This window comes from Chelon labrosus (genome assembly GCF_963514085.1).
Source record: "Chelon labrosus genome assembly, chromosome: 11".
Classification (NCBI taxonomy): domain Eukaryota; kingdom Metazoa; phylum Chordata; class Actinopteri; order Mugiliformes; family Mugilidae; genus Chelon; species Chelon labrosus.
Window position 1 is genome coordinate 22612773 of NC_140344.1, and position 16468 is coordinate 22629240.

A 16468-nucleotide genomic window follows, 5' to 3' on the forward strand; every position below is an offset into this window, starting at 1 on the left:
GGCTGATCGGTGTATCGTTTGTTGTTCTGTATGGTGGAACTGGTTAATCTACTAATATTTTTTGATTAATTATTTTCTTGATTAATGGCATGGTCAGTATCTTATACCGATGTTATCAAGCATTTAGCATATCAGCATTTTTTCACAGTGACAGTGTCAATATACTGACGCTGACATGTTTATTAGCATGCTAACATTTGATGAACGCAAAGTACATTTGATCGGAGGCCATAGGCTTGTAATTAGCTCTAATCAATAAAACTAAAACTGATTGCAGCGCTGTCTAGCATCCAGCCATCCAGCAGTAGTTGAAGTATTCAGCAACTTTGGACGAAGCCCGTGGATTAACAAACCACACGGTGTGATTTCCATGATTTGTCCTCTTCTGCTGATTAAAAAATCTGGAGCCTCTCCCACTCCCGCAGTCTGATTCTTTTTTTTTATTATTATTACTGGATTAATTATACAACTCTAATTCATTTTGGAGAAGAATGATGGGAGAGTTAACCAGATGTACAGTTGACGTAAAATGCTTATATGAAATTAGCATTTAGATAGATGTTCTTGTTTCAAACGTCTTTTAAAAGGAGCTGTGGCTATTTGAATTTTGCATTTCTACAGTGAAAGATGAGCTCCAGAAAAGAAGAAAAAAAACAAAAAACAACAAACAAAAAAACAGAACAACGGGGCTATTTTTGCTTTCACTAAGCCTTTGGGCTATACAAACACTTGAGTCTGTGTTTGTGTGTGTGTGCATGCCGTATTTGAGTGTGTTTGTGAGTGTCCAGATTTGTCTCCTTGTAAGTGCATTTGAGTAGCAGGGACATTTCCACACCTATTTAGAGTCAGGCAGTTCTTGATATTTCAAACCCTCACAGCGCAGTCTGATCTTTCACCCACGCAGCGCTGATAAAAGACAAACAATGGAGCAAGCGTGCTGCAAACCAACATATGCTGAGGAGCAACTGTGGTGGCGAGGGACACACTGCTGATCTAACAAGAATGCAAGAACAGCAAGAACAACAACCGTTTTTTAAAAAAAAAAAATATTTTTTTGCTTTGCCTAATCCTCTGTCTTCGAGCAGCGGGCCTGCTCACAAGAAAAAGTTTTAAAAAATCCAAGAACAAAGCAGAGATTCAAGGATAACTACTAACGTTTTCGTACTTGCTAATCGTTGCAGCCGGAAAACAATAAGATCCCATCAGCAGCCAGAGGCAGCAGCTAATTGAAGAAACAAATCCCTCAGCAAACCATCCTTTGCCTTTTACACATAATGAAATTCTCCACCTAAAATTGTTTATTTGACTGCCTTGACCCTCCTCGCTCATCATTTTCGGCGCAATGGAACGGCCTGCGGTAGGAGGTGAGTTGTGGATAATATCAGAAACAGTGCCAGTACTGCTGAGTCTGTTTTTGTTGCAGCATGTGGTCAGTGAAGCTGATAACCCAGCCACGGTGCACGCAAACCGCTGTAGAAATATCAATTTCATGTTACTAATGCATACACTCAACCACTAATCTGCACTTAAAGCCACAGCTACGAAGTTACTTTTACAACAACACTTTAACTGTGAAACTGTTAGGTTTAGTACACAGTACTTAGGAGTGAATTGAGAGTGAAAATACATCAGTCAGGCATAACATTATGACTACCTTCTTAATAGTTTGTAGGTCTCTCTTGTGCCTCCAAAACATTGACTCATCAGAGAATGGACATGGGTCTTCTGAGGGTGCCCTGTGGTGTCTGGCACCAGGGTGTTGGTATTATTATGGTAGCAGGGGCCTCTGCGGATCAGGCTTGTTGCAGTGCATGCCACAGATACTTGATCAGTTTGGGATCTAGTGAATTTGGAGGCCAGGTCAACACCTTGTGCTGTTTTTCATGTTTTTTTGAGTTGTTCCTAAACTGTTTTTGTGTTTGTGTGCCTGTGTCAGGCTGCATCCTGCTGGGGATGGCTGCTGCCATCAAGGATTGTCAATGCTGAGGTGGGGGTGCCTGGTCTGGTCTAGGTGGGGGGTACATGTCTAAGTAACATCAACACGAAAATGCCAGGTCCAAAAGTTTCCCAGCAGAACATTGAATCGTCACAAGATGTTCAGTGGTATTTACTTCTCCTGTCAGTGGTTTTAATGTTGTGGCTGATCGGTGTATACTAAAACGGTCTGAAATCAAAGCACAGATTCACTACAGGCCCGCATTGTGTCGTAATTAAACCTAGACTTGTTAGTTGCTCAGCTTTATCTCACTGGAAAACAGCAAAACGTCCTTTGAAAGTTGGAGAAAAACACTCAGATCTCTGGAGAAGTGGGGAAAGATCGAGCCGGACTGCTTTCCCTCACAAATCAAAGCACATCAGAGACACTCGGCAGCTACTGTTGCAACAGGTGTCGCTCCTCCCTCCTCGCTCCTCCCTTTCTTCTGCTGTAGCATGCAAATAACCCTCCTCGGAGTGGACTTGTTTACCAAGGAACGTCTCCGGATTACACGCGCATTTAAACAAGTGCTGTGCAGGGCGTCTCTCAAGTAGGCCACCGCAGATGGATCCGGATACAATGAGCATTTAGAGAGCACTCCTCGCTGAAAGGCTGCGGCAATAAAGATTCCTGCTCCGTCCAACGCGCTCCCCCTGCGATCGGCGGAGTGACGGGGACATTTTCAAGAGGAATTCTGTCCGCCTGTGCACCTGTCGAACCACTCGGCGGCAACATCTGAGGTGCCGACTTGAATAATTTGCTCCGTGGCTCCCCGCTGTCTTGACATGCTTCTAGCGGGCCCATCTCCCGTCTGCTTTGTCCTTTAATTGTCCTCCATCCTGGGAGTTTGGGCTAGATAATGGCAGGGTGACAAGCCCGCTACACTTCATCCGTACCCCACAGGTGACGCTGCTAAAGAGCCCGTTGCATTGTCACTGTGTCACCGGTGGAAGGCTGCCAACAGATAGCAGGCCTATCTCGTTTAGACAGGAACAAATGAGGCGGAAGATAGAGCCGAAGCTGATCCAAGCCACCATGACTTATTGCGGTGTCCAGAGGCCATTTCAAACTGAGATCTGCTAATTATACTTTCTGCTTCTTTGGCAATATTTGTGCCTCATGCCTGCATGCTGAAATGTATTCCCATTAAAGAATAAAAGATTTCCTGAGAGGCTTAGTTTGGACTCTTTTCAATTTAATATCAGAGAACAAGAAGAGGATATTATCAGGTCAGCTACTGAAGGAGGCCTTTAGTTCGTCTTGAGGTGAACAAAAACGCTGGCTCAGGAAGTGCCCCCTTTTGATTTTTTGATTTTTTTCCGCCAGATACCGGAAGACCCCTGAGGCAATCAACAAGACAAGGGGACAGAATGTAACGAGGGCATTGTGATCAATACAGGTGACAAAGTTTAATCAATAGGTAAATTAAACGCTTTGTTAAGGTCACATGTGTAAATATGTGATATCCCGTCTGCATTTAAATCCCCAACAGTTAAAGAATTTCCCCCTACTACGACTTTAGTCACCTCAACTCACCTCATCTCTCTGCTTTGACCTGATTTTGCAGTCAACATGAAACTAACTCACTTCCCTAGCCCCTGGAGTTCTTGCCAGCCTCACTCACGTTATACTCGAAGCAGTCCCCAAAAGGATAGCCAGTTGTCAACTTATGTTAACTGGAAGACAACGGGAAATGAATTAGTAACAATTGCTAAGAATGAAAAGAGCAACCCATCAGAGGGTGTATTTTCTTGAAAAATGCCAACTTGTAAAAAATGCAAAAGTGGTTTTACAGACTAAAACATGGCAAAGTCAGAACCGCCTGCACCAGGACTCGGCTCATCTGGTTTATTCATGTTACTTGTGCCGCTTCGGAGCCGTGATTGCATTACTGCATGTCCCGTGCGCCTATACGGAACAGGCCAAATTACTGGTGAGGCTGAGAGATCGAGATTGTGCAAGAGAAAGCACTGCACCGTGAAACAGCCCCAATTTAAAGGCAGCTTACTTTTTCACCTTCTACCTTTTCGCAGCATTTTCTTTCAAAGAAGCTTTTGTTTATTGGACTGCACTGACAATCACAAGTAAAAGAAGAACTGTATATGCCGATCAGCCACAACATTAAAACCACTGACGGGAGAAGTAAATAACATTGGCCAACTTGTGACGATTCAATGTCCTGCTGGGAAACTTTTGGACCTGGCATTGGTGTAGCTGTTACTTAGACATGTACCACCCACCTACACCAGACCAGGCACCCCCACCCCATAGCAATGACACTCCTTGATGGCAGCAGCCATCCCCAGCAGGATGCAGCCTGACACAGGCACAAAAACATGAAGAACAGCACAAGGTGTTGACCTGGCCTCCAAATTCCATAAATCCCAAAATGATCAAGTATCTGTGGGATGATCCACAGAGGCCCCTCCCCTCAACCCATAGTCCCAAAGCCCTAACCCCCCACTAACAACATTCTGTTGCCAGACACCACAGGACACCCTTAGAAGGCCCATGTCCATTCTCTGATGAGTCCCAACTGAGAGACCTACAAAATATTAAGCAGGTGGTCATAATGTTATGCCTGATTGGTGTATAATATATGGTTAAATGCAGCTTGTATGTGAGACTACCAACAGCAGTCTGGGAACTTACATGTTTAGAAGCAGAACAGCCAGTGCAGCATTTAAATGTACATGGCTTCAAAGACATGACTATGAATATACATTGCTACGCTTTGCTGACCTTGGCTGCCTTCTTGGTGAGCTGGAAGTCAAGAGAATGCATAATGCAGAAACACAAAAACGTTGACAGGAAGTTGCAAGTAGCTTCGCAGCTATACTTTCCTGCAATGCCTCCACGCTCGCCATATTTGCAAGCACTGTAGCGCGGCAAATCTCTACAGGCACAGGAGCCTGCATCTGATGTAATGAGGATCTGGATCCCTGCAGCTGCACACTCCATCTCTGTGTAACCAGCACTGATGCAGAGTTAAACTGTTTGGAAGCGTACCGATGTTTTGTTTTTTCCCTTTTACAAGAGCACATCATCAGCAACATTCACGTGTCTTTAAGTTATTTTTGTCCTGCGGAGGACATTGGAAACGGATCAGTGGGGAATTCTCTGGGCAGTAACGCTGACCACCCACCACAGTTAATATGAAAAACAGCCCGATCCCTTAGCCAGTGTCAGCTCTTGGGCGATATTGGATCAGCAGTTAAACCATGTTAATAAAACCATTCTGATGTAGACCAGCGTGAAATGTGATTGCTTTTGAGGAACATTCTTCACCGTAATGACGGCCATAACACTCCTGCGACTCACCCACGTTAAAATTCTGCTTATTCGGATCTTAAATATGAAAAAGCTGCCTGAGAAATGGCAAATTTATCCTTCATATTCGAGTTATTTACTTGTTGTTCTCACCCGTCACTGGCACAACGGACAATTAGAAAGACTTCCAGACATTTTGGGATGAAATATGGCAAGACTACAGAGAATCTCTCTGCATCTCTCCAGCAAACTACGAAGGAATTAGAGACAAAGTGAGAACATGCTGCAGGACAATATTTCCCCCTCACTCGCTCTTTTGCAAGGTAAGCACTTCAATGAAAAATGAACCATAGAGGGGGAAGGCTTTTGAAGACGGAGAAATGCTCTCTAACCGAGGCAAACAAAGATGCGCCTTCATGGGCCAATTACCGGGCTCTCGATAATATTGACGAACGCACGCAGACGCGTCAGCCCTCACAGGTGAGGCGAGAGCACTGCTGCATTTCCAACACGGGTATTTCAATATCATCATGATCTGCATTTGCATCTCAATTAATCTCCAGCCAGGAGCTCAAGTATAAAATTATTGCTGTTTGATTCCGCCGCTCGCTCAAAGCGAGGGTTTAATACCCCTGCACACACACACACACAGCCGTAAATCACACAACACAGCTACACGAATGTGCATGTGTTCAGCGGCCCAGTCTGGATTTACACATGTTTTGTGTAGGAACTCAGCCGTAAAATGATACATACTGAGCGAATAAATAAATAAGGTCGGTTAATTTCATTACGATTGGCTAATTTTTCTCATAAAACCCAGTGCGGCACTGCAGAATTTTAAAGCCTGTGCGTTACAGATGAATAATGCAGAAAATGAACCTAAACTCTCCTGTATGTGCTTAGCACAGCTAATCAGGCCGGGGAGTTCAGAGCTGTCAAAAGGAAAAAGAAAAAGCAACTTACTTACTTATTTAGTCAGTTTAATCCCGCTGTGACCGCCCCTCTCTGCGTGCACCTGTGTTCATGTTTGATCTGTGCATCTAATGCTTAAATATCTCTTATTTTTGAAAACATGCTGTATGCTGTTACATAGAAATTGAGCTGTTGGATATTTTTAAATGTAACTTCACAAGAAAAATTCCCTCCCTTTCTCCCATTCACTCTAAGAGTCAATTGGTCATCTGGTTTCATGTACTGCAGACAGATACAGTACGTAATGACCAGTGGGAAGAGGAACAGCATGTCTGGCGTGATGCATTGGCCTTGTGAGCTGGCGGTCAGTGCTGCGTGAAAAAAGCAAAAAATGCAGACGTGCCAACTAATTGGAAAACAAAGATTATTCACCCGTTGGTTGTTTATCTCAAATACGTCAATCATGCCGTTTAAAGCCAGTCGATTTCTTAATTTTCTCCCCCCCAAAAATAGACCAAGGGATTTTCATGTTTGTCCCCAGAAAAAAAAAGAGAAAAAGACAAGATTTGGATGCCAGGGAGAAAGAGAGAAAGAGAGAGAGAGTAAGATCTGAGAGTAAGGCTGAGTCACCTCTCAGGGAGCTGTCATCAAACATCAATGTGTTCAACTCCCTTGCTCTTGGGAAGAGGTCCCCTCCCCTCCCCTCCCCTCCCTATCTGCCTTCATGCTTCACTTCTTCCTACCCGGGAAAGGTTTGCATTTTGGTCATGCCAGTCTGTCCTCTCAGAAGGGGGACTGGAAGAAAAATCTGGCCAACCCCATCTGTCCCGGTTCACTCGTGAACGGTGCTCAAGGAAGAGCTCCCGACCAGCGTGAGCGAGCGAAACTGAGTCACGGTGGAGATCTAAAATCACGACGGGCGGACACCAAAATAGGTGAAATGTGCGCGAAATGGACGTGAGGGGGAGCATTAATGGGCTGACCCCAAACACGGCACCGTGTCCTCTGCTGAAATTGTCGCCGGATAAAACACCGCGATGGGGATTTGTCTCACCACAGAGCACTGATGAGTGCATACACAGGCAAAAGGTCTATGTTAATAATTACTCTGGCTCAGTATGGATGAATGAGATCATTTAGTAAGGGTGGCAATGAACCCATAAAGGACTTCTCAAATTATACTCCTTTACCTAACCTCGGTCTGCCCACACAGCTCCACTCGGACTCGCTCTTTTGTATTCCAGCGACGTCCAAAGTCACCCATTACCGAAGCCTGGGTGGCTTAATAAAAGAAATGGAGACATCTGTGCAGAAATAATGACTAGTGACGGGGACTGCAAGCAGCACATGGCAAGTAAGTGGGGTCTCTGCGCCAGTTTCTGACTTTACTTGATCTTTAATTAAGGGTTTCCCGCAAAAGCAAATGGACTAAGTGTGTACGTATACTGTATGCGTCAAGGAAAGATAAAAGGTAAATGCATTACAGCTTGGTTTTACAGTACACAACATCAGCTGACGTGTTTCATATTAATTGAATTAGATGTTATGAAAGTTAATGAATGTGGGCAGTTCTTTGTGTAAATGACTCATTTTGTGACAGGGAACGCATAACGCGGACTCTTTAACACCATCATTCTTCATTTCAGGTGAATATGCACAATAACTGACAACCTCGCCGCATGGCTCTCACACTTCTGCTTCGCAATAAAACTGTCAGGTCCGTTCTAAAAAGTAAGATCTGAGACATCCCTCTGTGCCCCAGATACAACAGCAAACTGATGTAACAAGGGTGGTTTTACATGTTTCCTTTTTGTGCACGATTTTTCATTCCGCCTGGCAAACAGGCGGCTTCAGATTTACGATTTCAGGACGCACGGGGCCTCTCGCGTCGTCCGACACAACACGTATAGGAAGGAAATTCTCTTTCATATCTTGAAAATACCGGTAATTGCTCACTGATGCAGAATAAACAAGTAAAACCCGTTGCTTTAGTTGCGCGATAAGACCCGCACAAAGTCAAGGGGACACTCCGAAACTCGTCCGCGATAAGGAAGAGGGTGAATCTGCATGCAGGAAGAACTGCGGTAATCCCTATTAGGTTTACACGGTCTGTCAGCCAGTCAGTTATCTCGGTACTGTAGCAGTGAAGGATCTTGACTAGTTACTGCGTTTCCCTCTTCAGGGAGAATATCAGAGCTGTTGTGAGCGCACCTCTCGCACATCAAATACGAGCCTAGCTCAAATTGGATGAGACGTAACGAGAGCACTGCAACAACCTGCTCTGATGAAGATCCGGGCTTCACTCTGAAAACAACAAGATAGGCATCCATTTCAAGTCACAACAAACAGTCTAATAAATGGGCCGACGGTGTGAATTTTACATTTTATTGTGTGCAGTCCCGCTGAAAAATAACAACAACAACATGTTAGGCACTCTCAGATAATATAATGTACGTATTGATGCATTTCCATCTAGAGAGTGACAATATGTTGCATTTTATGGCGGAGTTACAGCCCGGCAGTAATCTGCGACAGCCCGGCTAAATGAATCAATCCACGCGCTAATGTGTAAGGCATAAATCTGTCCCTCATTTGTCACGGCTAACAATGCGGACGAGAGTGTCCCCCCCACCGCGCGCTGGGGCCCCCGCTGGAGCTGTGTCCTGGACTCATTGCCATTCTGCCAGTGAAAGGCTGAGTCCCTGACCCAAATTCAGGATGACATATTTAAAATACACACATTGAAAGTCAGCCTGCCGCTCATATTTTCAATCTATTGTGCTGCGCTCGCCCAGTGTGTCTAGGGTCTCTAAATGTTGTTTAGAGAAGGGAAGGAGCTAGATGAGTGGAAACAAGCTTTCAAGCCTGCTATGCGGGTTTGCTCGAGTGGCTCTACGGTGCGAAAAGGAGCAGGTCTTATTGAATCAACTCAGGTAGAGGCCCAGGGGAAATTGGTCTCAGAGTCAGTCATCGATGCACCCTCCAGCCTACAGCTGATAATCCCTGGAGAATTCAAGAGATGGACCAAGGACACTACAGATTGTCTCCTGATGTATCCACAGTGGCTCAGTCAGACATTTGATGTTTCAAAGAAATTCCCTTTTCATGTGTCTTCTTCACTAGGAAATTAACACGGACAGGGTAATCTAAACGTAATTTAAAAAACCACCAAAATGATATTCTCGAAGCCTCCTCAACAAAAGCTGGAGGTGGGGAAAGGCTGGGAAACATCGATTCCGCCGTAATTTCCCTTCAGCCGTCAGAAAAATGCTGAGTGGCTGCACTAGCAAGCTGTTCTAACGTATTACATTAATTCACTGCTTAGGTGCAGATTAGCATTGATTGGTCCTCCTGAGGTGAGAGGGGGAAGGTGAGGACGGATGCCACTGTAGCTCACAGCCACTCCCACGGCACGAGGACAAAACGCAACACTGAAAACATGTTTCATTTATGAGACGCGCCTGGTGTGCAAGCAAACATGACGCTGCACCAATATCAAAAAGGGACTGTGTTGCAGGCAACAAACCGAAATAAAAAATAAAGGAGTTTTTTCCCGCATTACCCGGAAAGGCTAGGGAAGGCAGCGCGGAGGCAGTGTACATTAAGAGACAGTGTATCACAGACAGGCACTGCAGAGCCACTTCAAAAAACCCGAGCTCAAATCACAGAGCTCAGCGTGTCTGTTTTATTGTCCTCCTGCTACACCGAATCCTTACAAGTCCACAGGTGCTACAAGCTGTCACTACATGATACGTGAAGCGTTCAAAGGGAAGTGAAAAACTGCGCTCATTTTCCAGCACAGATTTTTTTTTTGCCAGGCTACGGCATTTTTGCACAACAGCTTGCCTGATAACACCAGTATCTCTGAACCAAATTGAATCCGCTAAGAGACGTAAAATCGCTGGCTGGGAGGCCACACAAAAGAGCACATTTTTTTTTTCCCAATAGCATCTACAGTTGTGTTGCTTGAGCAGTTTTCAAATAATAAAAAAGAAACACAATAAAAGGATAGCTAAGACCTCTTTGACATAAATACGTGACATACGGTGGTTCAGTAATATAAACGCGTCATTGACTACACGGATGCTGCCTCCCGGATAGCCTGAGGTGCGTGATTTGACACATAGTCATTACAAAAGATTCTGCTTATGTATGCAGAACTAATGACACTCATCTTTTCCTCTCGTTCCCGCATCTCCTCTGCTCTGGACGCCTCTGGTCTATGTTTAGAAAAAAAAAAAAGAGGCCAGATCTTTGTGTTTAACAGGTTGGAAGTAGTTGATCCTGATGGGAAATTGTTCCACTAAGACCATGAGGTTTCTTGTCTAAGTGAAGAGCCTTTAGCCTCGGATATGACAGGTTCATATCAGCATGTAAAGCTGGAGACACTCCCCTGTGTAATGTGAATGATGGAGGGGATAGAGGATGAATGGCCTGCACCGAAGGCAGTAGCAGGTGGACTACAACTGAAACCTGTTGCTTTACGCTAACCGAAACACGATTTCCAGATGCGCTAAAGGGATGACTTGAGAGAGCACCACAGCACTAGGTGCATTTTCTTTGTCCCTCCCAATCAAATTGGGATGAGTGACGACTTTACCTAATTCCCCTGCAAAAGCACCACCCACCGACCGTGCATCCGAGCGTAAAATGCACCTCCACTTCTCCTGCTCTATTACCTCGGCCCCCTAGAGTGAAACACAGAAGCTCCATATCCCCGCTGATCTGCAGCATGAGCTAATGAGCTCAGCGGCGCTGCACAACACGGCCGGGAAATCGAAACAGCCGGCGAGAGATGTGTAAATTGGGGGGGATCTCCCCAGACAATGCGCCGGACAAAAGCGGGCATATGGAGATATTTACCAAGCAGGCCGGCCAATCTGAATCAAGGCCCACTGATCTATAGGGGATGCTAATTAGAAGGCTTCAAATGATTAAAATGCATATAAATGTAGAGAGGTTCTTTATGTAAATGCTACAGAGAAATTAAAAATACCAGCTTCCAGACTAGACATTCTGGCTATGAGACATTTGATAAACTTCAAGCACATTATACGGCATAAATGTCAGCTATGCATGATTTTGAAGCCACATGCTTTGCGACTGACCGGCGAAGGTGCAACCGTGCGCGTTGTGATATAGATTAAATCAACCGACCACCTATCTTGCCACAGCAGGAGGTGCAAAATTCAAGGAGACAGACTGGTCAGGACTGATGCTGCAATCTGCCATTTCAAACTCACAGTCAATTCAAGAACCAGCCTTTCACGGCGGATTGATAAAATTAAACGCATGTGACAGCCCGGCGCATACAGCTTGTTTCATCATCTCGCGGAGCGCGCTCAATTCTCATCTATTTTTCCTGTGCCCAAATCCTCGTCTCACCTGGCAGTGACTGATGGAGTTCAGCTGTGCCTCTTGTGAAAAAAAAGAAGGGAAAAGAAAAGTTCGCAACCGTGCACGCTCCCTTGAGTCATAAAAGATGACTGAAGTTTTCATGTGCCGATATGGAGAATGAAAAACAGGCAATTGCTTCAGCACCTTAGCCCAAAAAAACCCCAGGGGGGTTCCGGTCTAAGGTGGAAGTGAGAGGACAGCTTTTGTAAAAGAGAAGAAAATCTTTTTTTTTTTTGGTTCCACAAAACCAAACACAGGCACTCACACTACACTGGAGTCTGCCAATAGCTCCACTCTTTGTAGCATCAGTGTGTTGGTACATCTGAAACCTTAAATATCAAATTCAGTGATTAAATCGATGGGGAACCGTCTTCTGTTGCATCCAACCAAATGGTTTATAAATCCTGCAGGAATCCTCTAAGTAAGCACATGAATTTATGAATGCTAAACACACTTGGTCTCCTCTCCTCAAACAAAGGAGCGGCTTTGATACTACCACCCTTCTTGCACTTGTAGGACAAGACTGCTGAGCTGACACTTTCCCTTTAGATACGAATATCAAATGAGACTTCAGCTGAGACTTTTGATATGCCACGATAAGGTCACGAATGGGACGGGGGCAATTTAGCTACTGTACAACTTATCTCTAACAAGTAAAACGAGCTCGTGTGTGATGTTGCTTGTGATTTGGTCAAATTAATCCTTTTTGTAGGGGTGTCTTAGGGGCCTATCTTTTTGCTTTTCAATTAAGTGTGACCGGACGAGATGAATAAATGCAGCGGACGACAAATTTAATCTTGAACTGGTAGCGTTTGACAGTGGAGGCTGCGAGCGCAGAGAACACACACTGCAGAGCAAGAGGCAGAAATCCTTGCTCCCAGCAAGAACACCAACACTGATACGCTCTTAAGGCCGACACCAACAGGACTTAACATCAATCACCCTATCAGGCTGGTCAAACAGACACTGAGTGTGTGTGTGTCCAGATCCCCATCCCAAGTAAACCACACACTTTGTCACACATTGTAACGCCACAAAGGCCATTTGCTTTGATGATATTGGCTTTAGCACAGAGCTGTCCGGAGGAGCTGCGCCTCCAATCCCCAACTGCACAACCCAACACAGCTCTAATCTGCCCGAAACTCCCCCTACAGCTCAGAGTCTTCTAATCCCTTATAAGAAAGAGGAGCCAGATGGTCATGAACAACTGCTGGGGGGCCTGAGGATGAGCGCATGTATGGAGATGCCTGGAGTGCCTGCGAATGTTTACCTTGTGCTTCAAGTTACCACTGTAAGACCTGTGCAGTGGATGTGTGTGTGTGTGTGTGTGTGTGTGTGTGTGTGTGTGGCGAGCGTACTTCCAAGAATGGCTGTTACGTGCTTGTGCGTGCGTGCACCATTAGAAAGAGGAGACCCCTGCTGCACCTGGTGTCGGGTTACTGTAGCTGCGCCATTCCTCCTTCAGTTCTGAGAGGAGATGTCAGAACTTAAGAGTCAAATCCTCTCCACCAGCCGCAGTAAACTTCTTGGAGTGTCAGAGGTAGAGCAGCACGGTCTCAGGGGTGTCAAGATACAACATACCTCTCACCCTTCTCCCTTAGTCCCAGAGAGCTCAGGCACCCTGTCCCAACACCTCGCTGACTGGAGAACCTTTTATTCCCAGCTCCGCTAACCTTCAAACGGGTGTGCGGAGGCCCGAGAGTCCACAGAGCTTGTCAGACATCCCCCGATGGGCTGCGAGCCGTCACACGCTGATAGACTGAGGCCCACCAGCCACATGCTGCATCTTAACCCCTCCATCAACCCACCCTGTTCCCATGGGACACTGGTTAAACTCTCATTAAAATAATCTCGCGGCGAGTATCAATCTGCGGATGTATTTGGGAATATGTGTCGCGGGTATTCATTAAGGGAACATTAACCAGGGTAAATATTCAATTATTGCACAGCAGGGGGGATGAGTTGCGCTGTCAAAGGTCCATAGCCACTTAACTTCCTAGCACCTAGAAATATAAATACACACACACCTACTGTATGTATGACTTACACACCTTAAAGGGCTTCAAAGCGTCATTTCTTTCCACCGTCATTAGTCTAATGTGGCTAACTCGCAGTTCCAAGAGAAGTCGCATGGTAGGCGTGGCTGATAAAGAATAAACAGTATAATAATGTAAAAAGCTGAGTTGCCTGAATGTGTTCCTAAATAGAAACCGCAAACACATAAGTCTGTTGAAACCAATTTTAAAGCGTGTGTAGCCCCTTTCTTTAGTACACGAATAGGTTAGATATAACAGCAGCAGTGTACTTCTAGTTTAATGTAATCTACGCCCTAATAGGCTGCAAACTGAAAGACGTAAAAGGAGCAGTTTCAGTTAATTCATTTTTGATTAGTTTATGCTATAAAAATACCTCCTTTCATCTGTTTAAAAGTGGCCTTCAGTGCAGGAGAACCTGGATTTCGCTTTAACGTATAACTACAGATCGATCAACTATGCGGCCGTTGATCGATTAAAAGAAGTGCTTAAAAATTCCATCCCCAAATCAAACAGTGGAGCTGCCGAGACCAAAGCGCTGACTTGCACTCTTTACGTACCGGCTGAGATGAAAAAGGGGGCACTCGGATCAACGCAAGTCAATGCCTGCGGTAATGAATCCGTCATCAGCTAAGCTTTTTCTGACCCTCTCATTCTCTTAAACAAACATTCGCTTCATCTGAAGCACAGTGAAGAGCCCCTGAGCCATTTGTATGTCTTTTCCAATTGCTCACGTCTTCTGCCTCTGTAGACTGGGTGATAATACGGGAATGAAATAGAGACATTTGCCCTCAAGCAACGGAAAGGTCCACAGCTTCGGTTGTGAACCTAGCCACTGGCAGTTCCGTCTTTATTCATATACAGGTCGCACAATGGGACGGATTTAAGTGTGTGTGCATGTGTGTGTGTGGTTAATGTTTGCCCGTTCACAGCTGGGCTCTGGTTAATGCCCACTCTGTGCCCCAGTTACAAGGGCTCACATCCCAGCGACATGGTGGGCCTGGGTTGGTAGAGTCCCCAGTGTTGGGATGTTTTTACGCTTCACGCTTCGCTGCTTCCACACAAAAGGCTTGGCCCCGTAACCCATAAGCCCCATAATCCATTCTGTAAACATCCAAGAAATGCCCACTTTTACAATAAATGCCCATGCATGGATAAACACCCGAGTGTGACACACGCTGGGCAGGTTTCTCGGGATGACATCTAATTGTGAGTAAATTAAGCGTGAAGAGCGCTGAGAGTCGTTTTTCTATGTAATTACTGTAAATACCACAATTACAGTGATTCTATACTTCAGCTATAATTGTTACTATTATGTTATTGTATTCATTTACAATAAAGTTCGTCACTTGATCCGGATCGTAGTTTCATCCATGAGCCTTGGGGGTTTTATAAAAAGATTAAATTATACTGTAACTGAAGCACATAAATCTGATCACTTCAAGTTATTACTGAGGCATATTGTGCGGCTCATCTCTGTAACTGCCCCGTAAAAGGACTTGGACTGTTCCACTTGCATACCACGAGCAGTATCTCAGCTCCGCGTGCACTGTAAATCATGTAACCGTCTGAATGGGTGACCCTCGCGAGTCCCCTCTGCCAAATACAAAAGGAGACCTGATGGCACTGACACTGTCATGACATCCAGGAATAGCAACATGCACAGAGAAGATCAGGCATAGGCACCCTGATGTAATTAGAAACGCATGATTGCTCAGACAGCCATCACGAACATTTAAAAAAAAAATAGAAATAATTCAACTTATCACACACCAAGCCTTCTCATTCGTTACCATAGATATGAACAACGGCTGAAGCTGAATCACCCAAGCCAGATCCACTCTGTCAGCATCATCTTGTGAGCCACACAGCATTAACATCATCTAAATCAATGTGAACAAGTGTGATGAGAAACACATTAAGGAAATAATGAGCCACTTACCCAGAAAATGAGATTGAAGATGAACATCATATACTTCAAGCAGCAGAGGCAGCCTCTTGCCATGTTGCACTTCTTGAATTCTAAAAGGAACACAAAGGATAGATCCAGGTAAAAGACTACGTATTTGCTGCCTTTGGGTGAGCTGTACTTGCTGTTGGTCTTGTCTCCTGCGCTGGTGTCAGCTGCAGCTCCTGCCTGCTGCCCCTGCGGTGCGTTTTTGCGCGGCCCCGTGGAGCCGTAGAAAGCGCCGGCAGTGAAGCCGCGGCCGCCAAACGGGCGGCCAGACGTGGAGGCTTGAGCAAAATCTGAGTCCCGGCTATCTACAGAAGGGCTACGGTGAATGGCTGACTCCTCACTGCTGGACTTCTCCATGCTCTAGGGCTGCAGCTGCTGATGAAGGGCTCTCTGACGCACAGTATACCATAGTCTCAGAAATGACAGGACAGAACAACTTGCCCTCAGGTTCTTCACCGCTTCACACTTTGAAGCAATAAAAGATTGAAAGCCACGCAGCAACGCAACTACATCCACTTCAAAACACACCGCTGGGTGAGAAAGTCTCCTGCACAGAGATGAGTTGGACTGGACTGCTCAGGCACCACTGGCAGGTTTAAGAGTCCTCTGCTTGCTGCTGCTCTCTTGCTGTGATAATCCTGAAGTAGCTGGGCAGGAGGGTCCTGTGAGGAGCATTACCCTTGCGTTAAGGCAGGACTGTCTTTCTGGGAGGAAGTTACAGCGCTCCTTCTATCCCCTCCTGTAATATCACTCTCCTCCTGTGCTGCTTATTGCTGTACCCGGCTGTTCCAGCGTGAGTGAGACCCCCGCGAGTCTCAGCTGTTCCACTTCCACGTTCCTCTTGCTGACCTGGTAACTTTTATCCCCCTTTCTCTCCTTTCCTCTTTCCACAGCCTCAGTCCACCTCTTCTCTACGTGCAC

General features: G+C 45.5%; 1 protein-coding gene across 1 annotated transcript in view; it reads right to left on the reverse strand.

Annotated features, from left to right (window-relative positions):
* tspan9a (tetraspanin 9a) overlaps positions 1–16209 on the reverse strand; it is a 71154-nt gene extending 54945 nt beyond the window's left edge. The window contains exon 1 of the mRNA XM_084555205.1: positions 15533–16209. Within this exon, the coding sequence (XP_084411331.1) occupies positions 15533–15904 (372 nt within the window). The 5' untranslated portion in view covers positions 15905–16209. The remainder of the gene's footprint in view (positions 1–15532) is intronic.
* Between the last annotated feature and the right edge of the window lie 259 nt (positions 16210–16468).